At 46.2% G+C, this 21005-nt stretch overlaps 1 protein-coding gene across 6 annotated transcripts in view; it reads right to left on the bottom strand.

Annotated features, from left to right (window-relative positions):
* Window positions 1–21005, bottom strand: part of ITSN1 (intersectin 1) — a 1645471-nt gene that overhangs the window by 1203007 nt on the left and 421459 nt on the right. For all 6 annotated transcript variants that reach the window (XM_086935345.1, XM_086935347.1, XM_086935346.1 and 3 more), the window contains one exon: window positions 5626–5689. In XM_086935345.1, coding sequence (XP_086791471.1) covers window positions 5626–5689 — 64 coding nt within the window. The remainder of the gene's footprint in view (window positions 1–5625; window positions 5690–21005) is intronic.

Below are 21005 nucleotides of genomic sequence, written 5' to 3'. Positions count from 1 at the left end.
AGCATATGTAACACCGGTGAGGAGGCAAGAGTGGATGTGCGGGCGGTGCTCACTGTGGGCGGCCTGTAGCGAACTCGGCTGAAGCTGGCAGGAAACTATGGTACTTGCAGGACCCCCATGAAGCCCCCAACTGGAGCTCGAGGGATAAACTAACAGCGCACCACTGGATGCGTACATGGTAGAGACACTGACAGTGATTGATTGCTATAGCTCCCCGCTTCCACGCCCATAGGATGCTGCTGCTGATGAGTAAACGGCCACTAGAGACTCGATGTTGACTGAGTTGCCCTCACTCTACCACATGTGCACCACTGGATTCAAGTGCGCCAATACTTCTGGAAGATGGACGTATCCTCCCGCCGGTGAGCAGGTCCGGAAGAGACAGCCCACGGACCCCGCAGGCTGGTGCCTGGGATACTACGCACAAGGGGTGCAGAGCGGCGAGGCAGCCATATACAGTACCTACCTGATCAAACCTCCTAGGCGACCCCCTCAGACGAGGACCTTTTAATTGTGACACTGTGGCCGGCGCGTTTTTTTTTTCTTCTTGCATCTTGCAAATGCCCGCGGCGCAGCAGCTTGTAATGGGTCGGATGAGGGCCAAGACACAACAAGGACACCTGCGAGCCGCCAGCCTCGACCCTATGCAAGGGACTACGGGGAAGATGTCGGAACCAACGACCACAGCCTTGGTGGCCAAAATGGACTCAGTCCTCGCAGCAGTGGAGCGGATTGGTGCTGCACTGGACCACACCAGGACCTCCCTGGAGACCAGGATTGACAAAATTACGTCGGACTTTACCTTGCTTCTAGCCAACCACTGAAAGTTGGCCGATAAAGTCACTGCACACGACCAAACACGGAAGGAGCTCCAACCTGTGACGCAAAATCATACAGCTGCACTACAGGATTTGATAGACCGTGTCCACATACTGGAAGACCAGGCAGAAAATGCGGAAGGACGCTCACGACGTAACATCCGCGTGGTGGGTCTGCCGGAAGGAGAGGAAGGTAGAAACCTGGAACAATTCACAGAACTGTGGCTGCGCGATCTTATGCCCCAGGGAACATTGTCCATGCAGTTTGTGGTTGAACGGGCTCACCGCATACCAGCGCAGAAACCTCAACCAGGTGCCAGACCACATCCGTTCATATTTAAATTACTCAACTATAGAGAGAGATGCGGTGCTCCGTGAAACATGTAAGATGGATTCCCTCAAAGTGAGCGGCAGCCAAGTTGTGCTCTTCCCAGACTACACTGCTCTAGTGCAGAGGCGTAGGAGCAACTATACAGCTGTGAAGCGTCAATTCCGGCCCCTGGAGCTAGCATATTCGTTGCTGTTCCATGCCCGACTACGAGTGGTCACGAAAGATGGGACCTGCTTCTTTGACTCTCCTGAGGAGGCATGAGACTGGCTGGAGGAGTCTGGGTTGTGACGGGCGTGCGGCCCTCTGGCTCAGACGGCGACAACACATCGAGCAGGAGAACCAGACGACGTCGGAGACGGGGGCACCGGAGGGCCGCAAACCCAGGGGCTACAGCTCCAAACCCAGAAAAACAGGAGGAAGGAAAGACCGGACGCGCTGGAAGCAGTTACGACCTTTGGATTTCCACAACTCAGTGAACGGTCAGTCTGTTACACGCAGGACATGCTGGTGCTCAGTGGCTCTTCATCACCATCCACAGAAATCTCAGAAGATCTTGGTTTACCAGTAATCACCCCACAACCTGCTGATGGCATTATATGATGGAGCGATGACGTGATGTACTCTAACATAAGCAGCTCCCGCAAGTAAAACACTGTTTACTGAAATCTATTGTCTTGCTGGCTGCTACAGTGGGCGGTGGGCCCCTTGGGTTACACATCAGACGACCCTCACTCTGGGACGATACCTTATTGGGATGCCCGCCACCAGACAAAACATGGATATATTAGGAGGGCACATACACGCCTGCTTAGGCTACCAGGCCCGCACACTGCTGGCCCCACGGGATGCTTCTGGAGCTTCAAATGATGGCACACTAATCACATTGGAAATAAAGGGGAAGGCTATAATAAAACATCACTAGCACGCACCCCCCATAAGCAACACATTGTCCTAGTTCAGAATACTCCAGGGTTACAGAAGTTTGGAAGACCAATGCGAAATGACCGCCCCAGATGTTATGATGTTCATAGTTTGTTTAATGTTGTTGTATCCGATGCAGCATTCCGACTCACCCATTCAGGTCCCTAGCCTCCGCGCCATGTGAGACGCCTCGTCCCTGGTGTCCCCGTCGATCACTACCATCAGAAATGACACGAGCGGACAATCACACGGAACATACGTGGCATGTACACGTTCACGCGCCGTTACTCCATATTAGCATATCTCCAGAGACACTCGGCCGCAATCGCCCTGTTGCAGGAAACGCACATGACCCAGCCGGAGCGTTACAGACTGCTCAGGTGCTGGAGGGGACATATATATGGCACAACATACTCCGTGCAAGCGAGGGCCACACTAATGTGGGTGAGAGCGGGCACCCCATTCATTTGTGAGGACACAGTGACAGACCCAGACGGCAGATACACTTCAGTGAGGGGGACACTTAATGGCCAACAGATACTATTAGGCTCCATATATGCCCCGAACACAGATCAATCCTCGTTCCTGGCGCGATGGTCCGTCATGCTGTCTCCCTACCTTGGGCTCCCCTGGCTGCTGGGAGGGGATTTTAATTTGGTACTCTATGTGCACATAGACAGGTCCTTCCCGCCACTCCGGACAACGACTGCAGCTTCAAATGCGCAGGCGCTCGCGGACTGGTTGTCACACTGGGCAGTACTGGACATATGGCTTGTCCTGCAACCCACAGACCATATTTACTTCTATTACTCTACAACTCATGGCTTTCATGTGCGGTTGGATCGGATGGTGGGCTCGCAGTCACTAGGGGCAAATAAGATTGAGTTCGGAGTTTTGCTGGTGAGCGCAACTCCTCAAAACTGCACCATAAGCAAGGGTGTGCACTGGCATAACAATATCCGCAGGGATGCCCTCTTTCTACCGTAATCTTAGCACAGGTGAAGGGCCCCCTGTTTTTTCTCCTGAGGACACATGACCCTGCTTGGGGAATCGCCATGACAGTAACTGTCATCTCCTTAGACTCTGATGTCCTTATCTATCTTCGCAGAAATGCCCTCTGACATGACATCTTGTGCTCAGTTATGAACTGGTTTGAAGATGTCAGTAAGGTCTCAGGGTCAACTGGGACAAGTTGTGTCTGTTCCCCCTGTCAAACGACCAGAGACGCCAAAGCCTTACTTTTCAATGGAGGGCTTGCAAGTAGAACTCCAACCAACAAATATTTGGGAGTTAACATTTTTCACGAGCAGTAAGACCTCTTAGGTGGTTACCTGGGCAGAGCAACAGTTTTAACCCTACAGTCCTTTCCCTTCTGGAGAACACCAACGATCTGGACGTTGAGATAAGTAACAACTGCAAAACTGCTGCTACTCCCCTGGTTGCTGTATTATTTTGCAGCATTGCCTCCAATACCAAAGAAATCTTACTCCAAAGATTTCACCTCCCTTATCTGGGTAGAAGGGCGGCTTCAGAGTAGCACATAAAAAACTATATGCACCCCTAGATAAAGGGGGCACACCTAGTGCAGCAACCCATTTTAACCTGGCTGTCTACGTTCAAAGTTGGTTAAATGCTGCAGGACTACCACACCCTCTTCCCATACTGCTGTAGGCCATGTTGGAATGTGCTAGACTGGAAACTATTCATGACATGAGACAACAGAACAAAGTGGGTATTCCAGTGTGGGACAATCTATTCACAGATGGGATACTGAGAATGTTTGAGGACATACGCATAAGCTTATAATCTGGGATCAGGGCACTTTTTACTGTACAATGCACTGCACCATTTGGTGGTGAACACCTGGATGGCGGGACAGAGTGTCATGGATACCTCACCACTTCTACAGCTAGTGTTCACCCACGGCATGGCGGGGATGGTGGGAGGACGCGCTGGGCCATTAGGTGTCACGTAGCGACTGAAGAGTGTGAAGCTGGTATCTAAGAATTCTAGACTGAGATGCACCCAATTTAATTACTTACACAACACATTTCCGACACCCACGCTTAAAGGGAAAATATACCCGGAGGCATTATCGAACAGACCCAGATGCTCAGCCACTGAAGGGAATTTTATACAAATGGTCTGGTCCTGTCTGATAATCTAGAAATATTGGGAGGATATTCTGGGATGTTTATCAGATCTATCGGGGGAACTGATGCCCAGAGAGGTGGAAACATCTACATGGCCCCCTCGCCGCCATCTTCAGACAGCACGGACTCAGCATAGTATCCTACGCTGACGACACCCAGCTCATCCTCTCCCTCACCAAGGACCCAATCTCCACCACACTCAACTTCCAGGAAGGAATGAAGGACGTCACACCCTGAATGAGCAGAAACTGTCTGAAGCTCAACTCGGAGAAGACCGAAGTCCTCTTCCTCGGACCCTCCCCCTCGGCATGGGACAATGCCCTCCTCAGCCCCCCCGCCCCACGCCCGAAACCTCAGCATCGTACTCGACTCCTCCATCTCCATGACCCGACAGGTCAACGCCGTCAACTCGAGCTGCTTCAACACCCTCCAAAAGACATTCAAGTGGATTTCGCCCCCGAATCAACCACACACAACACTCCTGGGAATTACAATCAACAGATGACACAGGGCCACAAGGCAGGTTGCGAGAGTGACTGCAGACCTAGCTGAAACCTTAATTGCTGGGATCCCGTTGCATGTCATGGGCTTCTCTGTCCCCTCTCCATCCTCTCTTTGCCTCCTTCGGCTCGATCTCCCTTTCACCTGCCACAGGGAGCCCTTCCTCACTCTTCTACCTTCGGTAGACTCTTTAAGGACTTTCTTGGACTCCACAGGCTGGCAGGTTATCTATTTTGGTACTATTGGTGTGATTCTTGTAGTTTATAATCAACTTGTGTTCTAAAAATGGTGATAAACAGATACAAAAGACGTGTACATATTGTAAGTGTTAGATGTATGTAATTTACATACATTTAGCACGGTTTTAATTCAAATAAAAACTATTAAAGAGATACGGTGAAGAAAAAAAAACTACGATTTTAGCTTCCTTTGTTTAGGGAAGAAACATTTCCTACCAACGAAGTACACCCTATGAGCCCTGAAAATTAGGAAAATTAACTGATAGTAAATAACCTTTCTGAAATCCTAGGTTTGAAATCACTGGCAAGCATAGCTCAAGATAAGCTAGATCCAAGCAACATTGTTAGGATATCCACGTAAAGAGATATTTTCAGACAACAAATCTAAATTTACAAAGCCATATGAAGTGGATACGTCCCTCCAGAACACATGCTGGATACTGAGGATTTAAACTGATTCATAAATCAATCACCAAGTCAGCCATGTGCCTTTCATCAGTGTAAATTCTTGCCACCAACAAAACATATTGAAAATTAGGACTAATCAAGTTTATACTCTAGAGATTAAATGCTGAATGGTATTTCAATGTGAAACGACAAAAAATATACTTTAAATAATTCAGTTAAGATTAAAAGTATCCATAAAAAAAAGACATTCTTACCATATTGTTGCCAGCTGACCCTGAGGTAAACTTGATTGCATAAGGATAGTTCTAGCTTGAGGACCTCCAAGGAAAACAAAAATGTAAATCTTGTTTCAAAACAAATAGGAAAAATAAAGCACTATATATTTTGAAAAATGCAATAACTGTTTTGCTAGCTTAATAAGTCAATGCTAAAATTTCAGGCCAACCACATAAGAGTGTCCCGCACATTTCCACTTGCACAAATTATTTTTTACATTTATTTTAGCTTATAAAAATCATGCAAACTGAAGCCAATTTTGTTTTAACCTAACAAATACATATGTTTAGACAATATCCTAAAATAAAATCTTCATAATAAAATTCATGCTGCTCAAGGTGATTAGCACAGAACAATTGCTGGAGAAATGTGTACAAGACTAATTTCCTAAATTTTCCAGAGAGATTTAAATTCATCCACACAACTAATCATGAGGGACCCAGTTTCTTAGTGATCAGCCTTTAACAAAGTCTTCTGTCTAAAAGGGCAATATGTTATTCAGTCACACCCATTGAGTTTTAAATTGTTTTTGACTTCACCTATTATCAACACAACACTACTAACAATTCCAAATAAAATTACACAAACACAAAGCCCAAGTGCTGTGAAAACATTTTAAAAGTTTAACATGTTCATTTCCAGAGGTTTGTAAAAAACTGTAAAAGCTAAAATAAAAAAAAAAGATTTAATATTTTCAAAACAAGTGTTGTAAATTTTTTTTTAAAAAGACCGTTCTTGTGCAATGTTTTTAAGGCTTATCAGATAGAAAGCATATAAAACGAGCTTTGGCAAAATAGCCAATAGGTCTCGCCTTTGAGACCTTATAAGTGTTTAGCCTTGCAACACTTGATGTTGTTGCACCAAGGATATTGTGATGGATAACCAAACACACCAGTGCCAAACATGCCAAACCTTGGTTTTCTAAGGAGCTTCTTCAGTTGAAACTCCAGTGTAAACGGGCCGAGCGTGCCTGGAGGAAACAGTATTCTGAGTCAGAGAAGGCTCTCTTTAAACAGGCACTGTCGGTTTACAAAACGCAGATTAAGCGTGCCAAGGCCAGATTTCTTGAAGAGACGCTATTGCTAGCAGTGAACAAGTCTCAGGCCCTGTTTAAGATCGTTAAGGATCTCTCTCGCCCTGACTGTTATTAATGATATTCCTGCCTCCCAGTCGCTATGTGACTCTCTGGCAAAGGCTTTTGAGGACAAGATTGCTTTTATTTTGAGCAATCTAGGTACTCCATCCATCCCTGACCCCCAGGCTATGTCTAATTCCGTACCGGCGCCCACCCTTAGATCTCTGGAGGTGGATGGTAGGGAGGCTCGGTTGAACAGCTTCCCCCTCCCGTCCTTTGAGGAGTTTTGCTCAGTAGCTGACTGGGTTTCTTCAGGTTCTCCCTTTGATCCGCTACCATATAAATTCTGGAAACTGTTCCATGAGGAGCTTTTTCCCCCCCTGCATGCCATTTGTTGTCAGTCCCTCAGCACTGCTCGGGTTCCGGACTGTGGGAAGCTGGCCGTGGTATCGCCGCTTTTGAAGAAGGATGCACTGGATCCTACCTGCTCAGCGAACTACAGGCCTATTTCACTGCTTCCTTTCCCAATTAAGATCTTGGAGAAGCTGGCTACTAAACATCTGTCCAGCTTTATAGAGACTAACATCTGTCTGGACGTGGCTCAGTTTGGCTTTAGGCCAGCCCACGGTACTGAGTTTGCATTGGTGACCGCTTTGGATGACCTTCGTTCGCGTGTCGACCTTGGCCGAGCAGCCTTTCTAGTGCTGCTCGACATGTCGGCCGCGTTAGACACGGTCAACCATGCCATTCTGGTAAGGAGACTAGAGGAAGTTGGGGTGTCTGGTCTGGCCCCGACTGGTTGGTCTCTCATCTTGGTAATAGACGCCAGGTGGTAGCCCTGCCGCCCTATCGATCTGACATCAAAGAGGTGGGGCAGGGCTTACCTCAAGGGTCGGCCATCAGCCCCATTTTATTTAATCTATACCTCCGTCCCCTGGTCAGGCTGATTAAGTCCTTTGGCATTGCAGTCATCAACTATGGCGATGACACGCAACTTATCTTCTCTTTTGATGGTAGGGATGCTGTGTGGCAGGAGACTTTCCATCGCTGCATGACAGCTACCGCGGATTGGCTGAGTCTAAACTCCCTGTAATTTAACAGCTCTAAAACTGAGGTACTGCACTGTTCGTTGGATCGCATTCCCCGACCTCTGCCACCGGATTTTTGGCCTTCTTCCTCCCAGGGCTCTAGGTTGGTGGCAGATTCAGTTCGTAACCTGGGGGTGATGTTCGAATCCAACTTACAGTTAGACACGTTTGTCAACAAAACTGTGGCTACGTGCATGATGCTGCTCCGCACATTGCAGAAGATTCTATCTTTGCTCCCGGCTCACGCCCGACCAGAAGTAGTGCGTAGTATCATTTTAAGCAGGCTCGATTACTGCAACACGCTACTTCTGGGCACGTCAGCCACCTTAGTGGGTAAATTGCAGCGAATACAGAACATGGCGGCTAAGCTGGCCCTTTCTAGACGGCGTTCTGATTCCTCTTCCTTGGCGCTTATGGGCCTTCACTGGTTGCCAATTGTCCAGCGCATTGATTTTAAAGCACTATGTCTAGTATTTAGGGCCCTTCATGGTCAGGGGCCGTCTCCGCTGCAGACGATGTTTTCGTGGTATGCACTTTCCAGATCTCTTCGTTCTTAGTCAGCCTGTCTGGTGGTAATCCCTAAAATTGTGAGGACTCGGATGGGCGGAGGCTCTTTTAGATTCACCGCAGCTAAACTGTGGAATTCTCTACCCCTGCCTTTGAGAAATAAGGGGGATCTTTCCTCCTTTAAAAAAGGATTAAAGGGGGCGTGGCCAAGATGGCGGCGGAGTAGGACGTCTTGCTTGGTTCCCTCCGTCGCCGCTTTGATAATCGCATTGTTTTCTGCCCTGCAGAGTTCCTGTCCCGGGGCCCACGGCCGCTGACTGACCGGACACGGCCTGGGGGGTTCTGGCAAAGTTTGCGGTTGCTCCGGAGCTGCATGTGGCGGCATTACTGATCGCGGCCGAGCCACGGCCTGAGACCGGGGAGACGCGCTTTGAACTGCCGGAGCCCACATCCGGCGCGCTGCTGCGGGAGGCCCCGGCGCTGCGGGCCGGAACCGCCGAGGCCCTGTGGGGGGGGCCCTCGTCGGAGCACAGCAGCGCTGAGGTACACCTGGCGGTGGGAGACCCATCGGACCCCGCCTCGGCGACCGTTCCGTCCGCTGGTGAAGGGATCCAGCGGCGTGGCCAGGAGCCGCACGGAAGACCGTGAACGGAACTCGGGGCTAATGGGCGGCCCGCCGAGTGAAGCACGGCAGCGAACCCCTTCACATTGACGGCACGCCCGCCTGCACCGCCACATATAGGTGCTGGGCCCTGACGAGGGGCGATATCCACGCGGAGGGTCCTGCCCCGAAAGTCAGTGACGGGAGACTGACCAGCACTGCAGGGGGGACAAGGAGGCCCCGGTGGACCGCGTCCCGGTAGAGTCGCTCGCGCATCTTCGCTGGACCATGTGCCATATGGAGCAGAGGATATAGGTATGCAGTGGGAAACTTCCATTTAGCGATATCTTTGCTCCTCCAGCAGCCCTCATCATCCAAGGCTCCCTCCTTAGACCATTGGTCTAATTCCTCAAAGGAGGCAGATTGCTGCAAATCCAACACTTCCTGTCTAGCATCATGCCAACATTCAGCTTGCGACTTAACCACATACATAGACGTGGTGCTTCGCTGTGTTATCTCACGAGCTGTGCGATCTGTAAAGGCATTACCTGTTCCTATTTTATCTGTCACCTTCTTGTGTGCACTACACTTAACGATATCTATTTTCTTGGGATAAGTTAAGGGAGTAAGAAGATTATGCACTAGTTCTCCATGCACTATCTGCATTCCAAGTGAAGTGAGGAAACCGCGTTCCTTCCATAAGCGAGCAAAATTGTGCGCTACCCCAAACGCGTACTGACTGTCCGTGTAGACATTGACAAGCAAGTCTGTACTAAGCTCACATGCTCTTGTTAGAGCGATCAGCTCAGCTGCTTGGGCCGATTTCTGAGGGATGCGAGCGGTCTCAACTACTGTCTGGAGTGTCGTAATAGCATAGGTAGCAGATGTGGTGCCATCAGGTAATTTCAAACATGACCCATCAACCCATAACTACCCATCTGGAATGGAGAAGGGAGTGTCTTGCAGGTCAACACGACCCTTTGTCTGTGCTTCATTGAGAAATATGCAATCATGTGCCTCTTGTGACTGAGCCTTAGTAGCTGGAAAAGGTAATTATGTGGCAGGATTTAGTGTCAAGCATCGTTTTAGCGGCCAAAAGTGTCAATTCATATCCTGTCAGACGGGCACTAGTCAAATGCTGCGTCTTGGTTTGGTTTAGTACGGCATCAACTGAAGGGGGTACTAACAGAAGCAGTTTGTGTGACAGAACTATTCCTTCACTCTGGCGTATAGATACAGCCGTTGCTGCCACCGCTCGGAAACCATCCAGGTAGCGTGCGAGCGACTAGGTCCAGGACAGCTAAAAAATATGCACACAGGCGTTGTTTATCACTGTGCATCTGTGCTAAGACCGAGAGGGCACAACCTTCCCTTTCGTGAACATAGAGCATGAAAGATTTAGTGTAATCTGGGGTACCCAATACTTGTGAAGAACAAAGGGCTTGATGCAACTGTTGGAAGGAGCTCTGGCATTCAGTAGTCCATGGGAGGGGCATCTGGGTGTCTTTGGTCAAAAGGGCTAACAAAGGTTTGACAATAAGCGAAAAAAGGGGATCCACTGCCTACAAAAGGAAGTAAGACCTATCAGTACACAGACATCTTTTTGAGTACGGGGTACAGGAGTGTCTAGAATGGTTCGGATACAATCTGGTGTTAACACATGCCCTTCCTTACACAGGAGGTGACCTAGATAGGTAACCTGCTGTCTACAATATTGCAATTTCTTTCTAGAGACTTTGTGATTATGTGATGCAAGACACGATAGCAGTAACAATGTACCTTCTTCACATTGCTCAGGAGTGTCAGCAGCTAATAGAATATCATCAACATACTGAATGAGGGCCCCCCCTTTTTGTACAGGGAAGGAATCAAGTTGTCTCTTCAAAGTCGGACTGTAAATACTAGGACTCTCTGTATAGTCCTGTGGAGCTCTACAGAAACATAAGAATCTATTTTTAAGTGTGAATCCAAAAAGATTACGGCTTTCAGGGTGAATAGGTATTGAAAAGAACGTGTTTTTCAAGTCAATGACCGAAAATGTGGTGGCAGTGGGAGGAACCATAATGAGGCGGGTCGTTATGTCAGAAACTACAAACAAGGCAAAGAAGCACCTTCTATCACTTGAATTCGTACAGGAGGAATAACCATTTGACCCACATCAGTATCTGATCTAGCCCAGAGTGCAAGGCAAGGATGCCAGAGCAGTGTCCTCATTGATATGGCAAGATCTATCAATGATTGTATAGTTGTCATTGAGGATAACATGTACACCTTCCGGGAAACAGCATATTAAAGCACAATTTTTTTTTTAGCACATCGATACCTATAATGTTCTCTGGAGTGTTAGGGAAGAGCAAAAATGGGCATGCTGTAGTGAATTTATCTAGTCCGAATTCAAGTGACTGTGATAGTGGGCTAGGTGAAGGTGTTCCATTGAACCCAATCGATGTTATCATTGTGCCAGACAGGGGAGCCCTAGGAACCAAGTCTTTTAGACAGGGCACTACGCGTAGACCCTGTATCAACCAGAAATTGATCGGTAGATCCCAAGACATTTGCGTCAACATAGGGACCCATTTGATCTACAGGCACCTCAACCGGTCCCACACCCCATCCTAGGTATCCCTATGCATAATCAGAATCTGTGGGTGCATCAGCAGAATAGTCGGTCATTTGGTATTATGTCGTTTGTCAAAAGCATTAGGGTAATTCAGTCCCTGTTCATTTGCCTCGAACCGGGGGCGAACACTTGCACTTCCCCTGCCCCCCTACGTTCCCTGGACGCCCTCTCAAATTTGCCCGAAGGAGAGGGAACGATCCTTGTGCATGCATTGCACGTGCGCCCCCTCCACCTCTCTTAAACGGTGGACCATACGCTTGAGTCATTATCACCTTTGTTTTCAATTCCTTAACCTTTTTATCCTCCCTTCCCTTCTAGTTCCTGTTGATCCGAATATTGTGCCATTGTCAAAAAGGGATACAACAGGGGGTGGGGATGGGCGGAGCATCTGAACCAATCAAACACTCACACCCAGTCAACAGATCTGGGTTTAATCCATCACCGTTCTTTAGCCCACTCTGCCACCCCAGTTCAGACATGGCCATATGTAAATCAGTCTGACCCTGTGCCTCATGGGAACAGTCCAGCCCGAACTGCCAAGCCATGCCTTCCCTGGACCGGAAACAAGCTTCCTAGGACCGGTTTCTGGCATAAAGCCGTCTTCAGCCAGGCTTGCTTGAATCCAGTGGCAAAGTGAGCAAGGGACTCGCGTCTGAGCATACCCTGCCAACTTATGGCGAACAATGCAGTCCAAAAGCGGGTGGTGATGGACAGAGCATCTGAACCAATCAAACACTCATGAGACATAGGGTCAAGACTGATTTGCATATGGCCATGTCTGAACTGGGGGTGGCATGGTGAGCAAAATAACATCATCTTGTGTGTTTTGCTGTTCACCCTGTGTGGGAAGGGTATGCCCAGACGTGGGTCCCGTGCTCACTACGCCAGTGGAGTCAAGCTATCCTGGCTGATGACGGCTGATAGCCAGAAACCGGTTCTAGGATGCTTGATTCTGGTCCAGGGAAAACATGGCTTGTTAGTTCGGGCTGGACTGTTCCCATGAGGCATAGGGTCAAGACTGATTTGCATATGGCCATGTCTGAACTGAGGTGGGTTGGTGAGCAAAATAACGATGGATTAAACCCAGATCTGTGACTGGGGGTGAATGTTTTGCCATTGTGCAACATTCCGTCCATCATCTTGTGTGTTTTATTGTCAAAAGGGAAACTGGGGAGGAAGTAGTCAAAGTACTTTCACTCGCTTTAAGGCACTAGATATTTCTGGTAATATATTAGTAACAAACTTGTCGACAAACAAATGTTTACCCGTGTCATCGGCCAGGAACTGGCCACTAAAATCATGAAATGTCTCCTCAAACCTTGAAAAGAAATCGGAGACGGATTAATCTTTTTTCTGTTTACAAGATGCTAACGTAATCCAATCTATTTTCTTAAGGGATAGAGGGGGAGAATCTTCAAATTAGTCACAACAGCTTTAGGAAGATCTAATATCTCCTGTTGGTATTTCTGAGCAGGTAACCTATCTGCATCAATTTCTTCTAATGTTACCCAAGTGCCTCAGCGTCATTGATTTCTTCATATATCAGGGGGCAAAATAAGCCCAAAGAACATATCTATATCTGCTAATGTCATAGTACAAGAACTAATGGCTCCTTCCACCTCCTCATAGAAGGCGGCAGGATTTTTCTGGGGATCAGGCAAGGCAGCCTTAAGGGCCATAACATCGGTTCTACTCCAGGGAGTTTAGACCCAATTATATATAAAATATCCCTTTGCATCATTGGAAGTCTTATCATTTGTTACCGCACCCTTCGGGGGAACATACAGGGGTGCAGCTTCACGCATTGGTCTCATAGCAGACTCACTACTGCTGGGATCATTCGCATCCACCGGAATATCCATCTTCTCTGTTGTCTCAACGCCAGCTTGTTGCTTTTTAGCTAAGTATTTTTCCTTTTGTATTTGTAATGTATCATCCCGTAATTTAACCGCTTGTCTAATTGTGTCATATGTTTTTAAAAGGGTAAGTCCCATCTTTTAACTGCCTATAATCGGTCTTCAAATCATTTGGGCCTGGTTAGCCAGAAATATATTGCCAATTATATAATATCTCCCAACAGAACTTTTCTAAAAAATATAACTGTTTTGCGTCTTCCCAAGCCTGAACTGTAGTTGTGAGAATAGTCGCTGTAGTCTTCAACGAGATTCCTCTCTAGCACTTCCCTTAAATTCATCTTTCTCTGCGCTAGACAGAGTAGAGAGAGTCTGTTGCATGGATCGTTGATTTTGGCCCCGATTGGATGACGTGATTTCCTCATCGGAAGCACCGCCTCAGGGGCACTCGGATCAGGAGATTTATATGGGGGTGGGGGTCGCTCTAAAAAAAGTAGAGTCATCATGAGGCTTATTAAGTAGTGGATAGACAGGACGACGTCTAATAGGGTACTGGCCATTTACCTCAATCAACGTTCTCCCTTTCTCTACCTTTTCTTTCCCTTCCTGCATCTCCTTATCTCTTAATTAAACACATTTCTGATACATCGTTTTCCACTGTTCTTTCTGTACTATAGTTTCCGCTTTCTTTGCTCTCTCGCAGTTCCTTATCCCACATACGCAAACTATCAAACATATCCTGTCTGCTCTTCCTTTTGAACTAACACTGTTACACATACTGAACCTACTTAAAATCAAATGACCCATTTACTGGCCACTGTAAATCGGATTCCTTCTATGTGTATTTGTGCCACAATGAGCCATACATTATGGGACAAATACCATATTTTATATACGTATCTCTTCGGCATCCCTTCTGGAGGAGTCGGCTGACTTTGTTCCAAAACACTTCTGGTACTGCCACAGCAGCACCACCACTTACGAGGTGTACTAATAACAGGCATGTTCTTACAAGTATAGGTAAAATATTACTTATCCCAAAAAGTTTCAAAAGGAAAAAAATCCCCCGCGTTACCTGCCTTCAGTCTTTGCGAAGAATGAATACTAAAACCAAACCAAAAAAAACAAGAGTGCAGCATCAGGGACCTTATCAAACAGAAGTCTTCAACTCCCACCTGCCGATCTCTGGTCGACCTAATGGTCACTGCAAAATTCACCAAAGAAGCCCCAGTCAAGACCGGCCACCACCCTGATGGTCAAGTCAAGAAAACCGGAAAGTTCACTTTGGCTGCAAAGACAAAAGTCTTCTTATCCAGTGCGCGTCCTCAGTGATAAATTCAATCTTCCATCAAGACCGCTCCTTCAGACGGCCGCGTCTCCGATGGGGCCCCACGTGCTGGGCGCCAATTGTGGAAACATATCCACGTGAGGGCACACTGGTGCAGGGTCACCGTCTCGCCACAGGTCCGAAAACTAACAAAAGAGAGATCGGCACTGGAGTGAAGTAAAACAATCTAGTTTACTTAATGCTCATTAGCAGGACTGCATCCGAACAACACCCTCAAGTGTTGTGGGAAGAATTACACCCAATGCAAAAATCATCCTTATATACTGTTTGTTACAATGCAATCTCATGAGTAGGAAAACTGGAGGGAACAGGTTTAAGCACAGAAATAGCTATAGGCAAACAAGAACAAAGCCTGACCAGATGGTCAGGAGAAGAGGAGGGGTAAGAAGAAATGTTTATGCCCGCAATAAGCTATCAATCGATAACCTCTGAGACCAGGTGCACCGGCAGCTGCAACCCCCCCAGCACGTACACCAGATTGACCATGTCAGAGAGGTCAGCTAAAGTTAGGGGACACAGGCTGGGTGAAAAGACGAACAACAGAGAGTAAAATGAAAATGACAAATTAAATGGACGCAACAGTCAAAATGGCTGCCGCTTAAGCTAACATAAAATTTACACTTTTCCACAAGTGAATGAGCAATAAAGATGCCATTAAATTGTGTTTTTATCTTGACATTTGCTGTTGGCTCAAGAAAAGAGGTCAAATGTCGGTTTGCCTTTTAACTAATTGCTGGTTGGAAAATGAAGTTTATTTGTCTCTCTTACTAGAGTTAGAGGTTTTTGTCGAGTGAGCTGTCTGAAGATGTTAGTTATTTTTCTCCAACATAAAACATTGAAATAAATAGCCTGTAAATTACCAATATTTTAAAATATATCAGGAATTACAAAAGCACATTTATTTTGCAATTCAGAAGTGTGATGTAAAGAAAGAGTTAAATAGGAGCAAACCAAATCAGAACACTTTACAAGGTGGTGTGCAAATGGCACGTGTTAGAACTAGGAATCTCTAATTGTCAGAGGTAGGTACCACTGTCCAAATAGGGACCCTTGCTTCTAGTCAGGGTAAGAAGGATGCACTCTTTAGATAACCCCTGCTCACCCACTTGGTAGCTTGGCACGAGTATTCAGGCTTATCAAAGGCAATGTGCTAAGTATTTGTACCAACACTTACAGTAACACCGTGAAAACACCACAAACTGACTCCACAACAGTTTAGAAAAATAAAGGTATTTAAGCAAAACTACACAAGACCAAAACAACAAAAATCCAACATACACAGTTCAAGAATATGATTTCAAATGAGTTCTTAAGGTTGCGTTAAATTATCCACAGTTGCGTCACGTTTTAGCCAACAGTATCTTTAGATGCAACAAAAGTTTCAAGTGAAAGCAGCAGCGTTGAAAAGCAAGCTATGTGTCACTCCTGAGACCCTGAGGAGGCGATGAGACAACCCCGCTGGTCACAGTGGGCGTGTTGCGGTGACTCCAGTCTGTATGAGGAGGGATGCAATACCTTGCACAGGTTTCGGTGGAAGCGGCTCGCAAAAGGTACGATGCGACGATCTTCGGGGCGGCGACTATCTCCGGTGCGGCGACGATGTGCGCCTCAGCGGTGATCTTCTCCTCTTGCGGTCCCTCAATGCGATGGCTCTGCGACTACTCTCGCAGCGACGTGATGCAGTCCGTAAGCAAGCGGTGCGATGATCTCACCTAGTGACGACAGGCTCTGCGACGATACTCGCAGCGATGGTAATCTTCCCGCACCGGACTGGTGCGTCCCGCAAACGAAGGATGCAACGACTATCTCAGCCTTCGTAGCGGCTGGAATGTCCTCGCACTGACAAGGATGCGCTCCACAAGCGAACAATGCGTTAAAACTTGCAGAAAGTCTTTAAATCGTTAAAATCTTGGTTTCCAGATTCCCTACACAGGTACAAATTCCAGAGGCACCACAATTGGCCCAAGCACTCTAGGAAGGACAGAACTTGCTCAGCAGAGTTCAGGGAAGCTGGGGGTGAAGTCCTTTGGTTCCTGGGACTTATTAACAGGGAGCCAGCTCTTCTTTAGGCCCTCGGAGATTCCTTCAAGTAAGGGGACACAGCACAAAGCAAAGTCCTTCCCCTCTCCTTGGCAGCAAAGGAACTGCAGGTCAGTCCAGCAAAGCAACAGCAGGACAGTCTTCCTTCTTCAGTCTTCCAGCTTTCGCCTTGGCAGAGGTTCCTTCTTGATTCCAGGATGAACTAATTTTGTTTAATCTGAGGTCCTGTACTTAAACCCCTAAAAGTCTTTGTTCCCTTTGTGCAGGAGGGCTCTGAGCCCGGTCTGAACCAGTTCTGGGTGTTCCTTGAGCACTTTGTTTTCCTGGCCTCTCCTTTCCTTTCAAAGAGAGGGGCAGGGTAGTTAGCCGCCCAGCAAGAGGTGGAGCCAGCATTGTGGAAGGCTGGCACATCCCTGGAGCACTTTCTTGACATGATTCCTTCTCTCCTTTCACAGTGCAGGACAGAGACATCAGACATACCACAGGGGGTGGAGCAGCACTGTGGGGGCAGGCACAAGCCTATTCAGGTCCCAGGTGCAAATCATCCCTCCCATCTAGATGCAGATCTCTCTATTCACCACTGGGCGGACTCATTTGGTCCCCTAGAATCCCCTAGCCATGTCACTCACAAACCAGACAGTCAATTCACAAACAGCCAAAGGCACACAGAAAGGTCAGACAAGAAAGCAGTCACTTTCTAAAAGTGCCGCTTTCAAACACAGGATTTAAAAACCATCCTTCCTAAAAGATGTGTTATTAAATTCTGAGTTCAGGGATACCAGACTTCAATTTTCTATCTTGCTCCTATGGGAAGATATGTAGGTAATATACACAGCATTCCCCATTATAGCCTATGGGCAAGATAGCCTTTCAATAGTGAAAAACGAAAATGGCTGTAATTCACTACCAGAGCATGTCACCCACACTAGTACATGCTCTACCTTTCACATACACTGCACCCTGCCCAGGGGGGGTACCTTGGGCCTTCCATAGGGGTGTCCAATGTGTACAGAAAGGGAAGGGTTAGGCCTGGGCAGTGTGGACACTGGTCAGGTCAGCATGGCAGTTAGCAACTGCACACAGGCACTGCGGTGGCAGGCCTGAGACACAATTTTAGCGCTACTCAGGTGGGTGGCACGATCAGTGCTGCAGGCCCACTAGTAGCATTTGAATCACCAGCCCTGGCACACTCAGTGCACTGTACTAGTGACTTCCTGGTGACACAAATACGCCAATCATGGATAACCAATCACAATAACAATTTATACAAAGAGCATATGCACTTTAGAACTGGTCAGCAGTGGTAAAGTGCCCAGAGTCCTATTGCCAACAACCACAGGTCAGGAAAAATAAAGGAGGAAGAAGAAAAATGTGGGGGGATAACCCTGGAAAAAGGGCCATTTCCAACAGCATGTATTTGCAGAAACTCTATTTTCAAATAATATTTTCTGTACACTATATAGTTTTATCAATAAAGCTGCATGTCAGTGAGGGGAAGGTTTATGGCCATTTCAATGTAAAATCTGTTGATGACAGTTGCTACCACTTCATGCTTTAGTTATGTATTTATTAAAAGTGATAGTTTTTAAACTAGATTTGAGAAACATTCTTGCCTGCCTCGATGAAAATGATGTTAATGAAGTAAGAGGCAAGTTAGGGGTCATGTATATCTGATATGTAGCTAGATTTGTATCATATATGGAAAGAAAATGTAGTCTATTAAATGAAAACGAGAGTTTTTTGTACAGCAGACATGCTAAACTCGTACATTTGAAGGTACTCTCATATGTGATAATGATGAAAATGGATGCTCAATGCTTTAAATTATTTGCCCACAATCACACAATTTGAAATCAGTTTATGGGTCAAGAGCATTACAAATAGGTTGAGTAGATTATTTCAGACACTAAATCTGCAGCTCTAGTAACGTTTTTATGATTTTTTGAGGCCTGCTATCCTGATCAAATCTCTGAGATTTCTTGATCTGAAACATTGTTCAGTTCAACAAGTTCATAAGACATACTGTTCAAAGATTACCCACAGAGTTGCATTGCTTACGGTATATATTTTGAAGTAGGGAACCATTTCTCCCTTCCTCAGAAACAAATCTTGCCTTAAAAGCTCACAGAGGGACCCCTCTAACATGTAGCAGTCGACAGCCTCGACGAATCACTGTGGCAAGAGCAAAAGACCTCATCAAAACCAACTTCAACCTTAAAGCATTGACCTGGAAATAAGAGTTCATGCCAAATACCCTAGAACATTTTTAATTTAAACTTCAGAAAAATCATTTAATGTAATATATGTATTAAATATTTAATTCAAAATTTAGTGGAGTGCTGTAGCATGTTTTATTTTGACTACATTTTAAAATATATACAATTAATTTACTTAAATATATAATATAAGAGTGTTTTTACTAATTTATTATAAAGTATATTAAACTTTTGCCCTCGTCAAACATTGGAAGATCTCCACTAAGAGTGTAGAGTATGGTAAACTGTGAGGAAACATAAAAACTTTTAATTAAATAAAGGAAATAGTAAAAAACTATTTTATGTTAATTATTAAACTGCATACATTTTGGATATGTATTTGAAATGTAGAACAAAATAAAAAAAATGATACTACACGATTAACCTAATTTTGTATTAAATTTGTTTAAGTAAAAAATAAATTTGATTAAGCATTATTAGTTGAAGGTAATATATTGGATACACTGCAATTATGGTTTAATAAAATTAGCATTACTATAATTTATAAATTCAAAAAAGGTTATTAAAATATTTTGCAATTGAAAAATAAATAGGTTTTGTTTTTAGGTAAATGTTTTAATATTACATTCTATTAAGTAATATATGCAACTGTTAAATAACTTATTTAATATTATTTCCTATCTGATTTTATTTTACGGTGGGAGGGTGTTACAGTACCAGTGGTGGCTATGTGTGGTTCTGGGCTTATTCCAGCTCTGAGCTGGAGTCATTTTTTGGCTGTAGTATTTTTAGAAATGGACTTTGTAAATAGCAATGGGCTTGTTCTTTGGTGGGTGGGTGTATGTCGGTCCCGAAAAGCCTTCCTAAACAACTCCTTACACCTCCCTAAACCTTCCCCGTTTATTAGTAAGTATGCCCCTTTTCCAGCCCAGCCCACTAGTCCCTTACACATTTGCTACTAAGGACCCGATTGGTCGGAGCCGTTCCTACGGCATCGTAATCTCCTGTTTGAATTAATTTCCGACCGACCCATTTGGATGGAGTCGGTCGGAAACTAACCCGAACAGGATTTCCGAATGGCTTACGACAGGCTCGGAGACCCAGTCTGCCATTCAGAAAGGGGTCTGTAATCCCAAGGGCAGCTCTTTCCGCGCAACGGATTACGATGGCAGATTGTCAGAGCCTTTCTGTGCCATGCTTTCTGACACAAAGGCTGTGGGAATCAGACTTTGAGGGGCCCCCAGCATGGCCCCCATGAGTGCAAGGCCTCCGAATGGCAGTCTAGGGGGCACTTATAGCGCCCCCCTGTTGATCCCTGCACCCAGTACCAGGCACCTTGTGGTGCCTGCCACGAGGTGCAGGGGTGAACTGCACCTCTTCTCTCGGAATGCATGCCCCCCCATAGTAAAGAATAGGAGTGCGACCAAACCGTGTTCGGTCGCATCCTACTTGCTGGGATGGGAGAGACGACAGGAGGTCGGTAGGTCCCAGTTCCCAAACGATGTTGTACAGACTCAGGTCCGTCAAACATCGTAATCTAGCCCTAAGTAGAAAACTTACATGTTTGAACATCTACCCCATAGAAAAGATAGGAGAGGTGAAGATTTGCACTCTTCGATTTGTGAACACCATTTTGTACTACTACAAAAGGTATTGTAAAATACATTTTGTGAATAAGGCCCAAAGTGTTTAGAGTGCCATTAAGCAATGAATTTATAGAGGGAGCCTTAGACTTCCCGCCCCTTCTCCACATCCCCACTGGCTAATGCTTTACCCCCAGTTTGCTTGTATATGGTGCAGCGCTTCATCAGAGAAGAGCCTTCCAAAAACAAAGAAAAGACTCTATACCTCTGAACACCACCACCCTGCTTTTTTCTATCGTGGGCAGCTTCATAGACTTGCAATGTATCCAAGCAATGTTGAGGGCCCTAGGTGTATGATCAAAAAGGATTGTGTCATCTGCATAAATTAAAGTGCAGATCAGACAGGACTCTAGCTTTGGTGGAAAAC

This window comes from Lissotriton vulgaris, chromosome 8 (assembly GCF_964263255.1).
Source record: "Lissotriton vulgaris chromosome 8, aLisVul1.2, whole genome shotgun sequence".
Classification (NCBI taxonomy): Eukaryota; Metazoa; Chordata; class Amphibia; order Caudata; family Salamandridae; genus Lissotriton; species Lissotriton vulgaris.
This window is presented reverse-complemented; position numbering and strand designations above follow the sequence as displayed.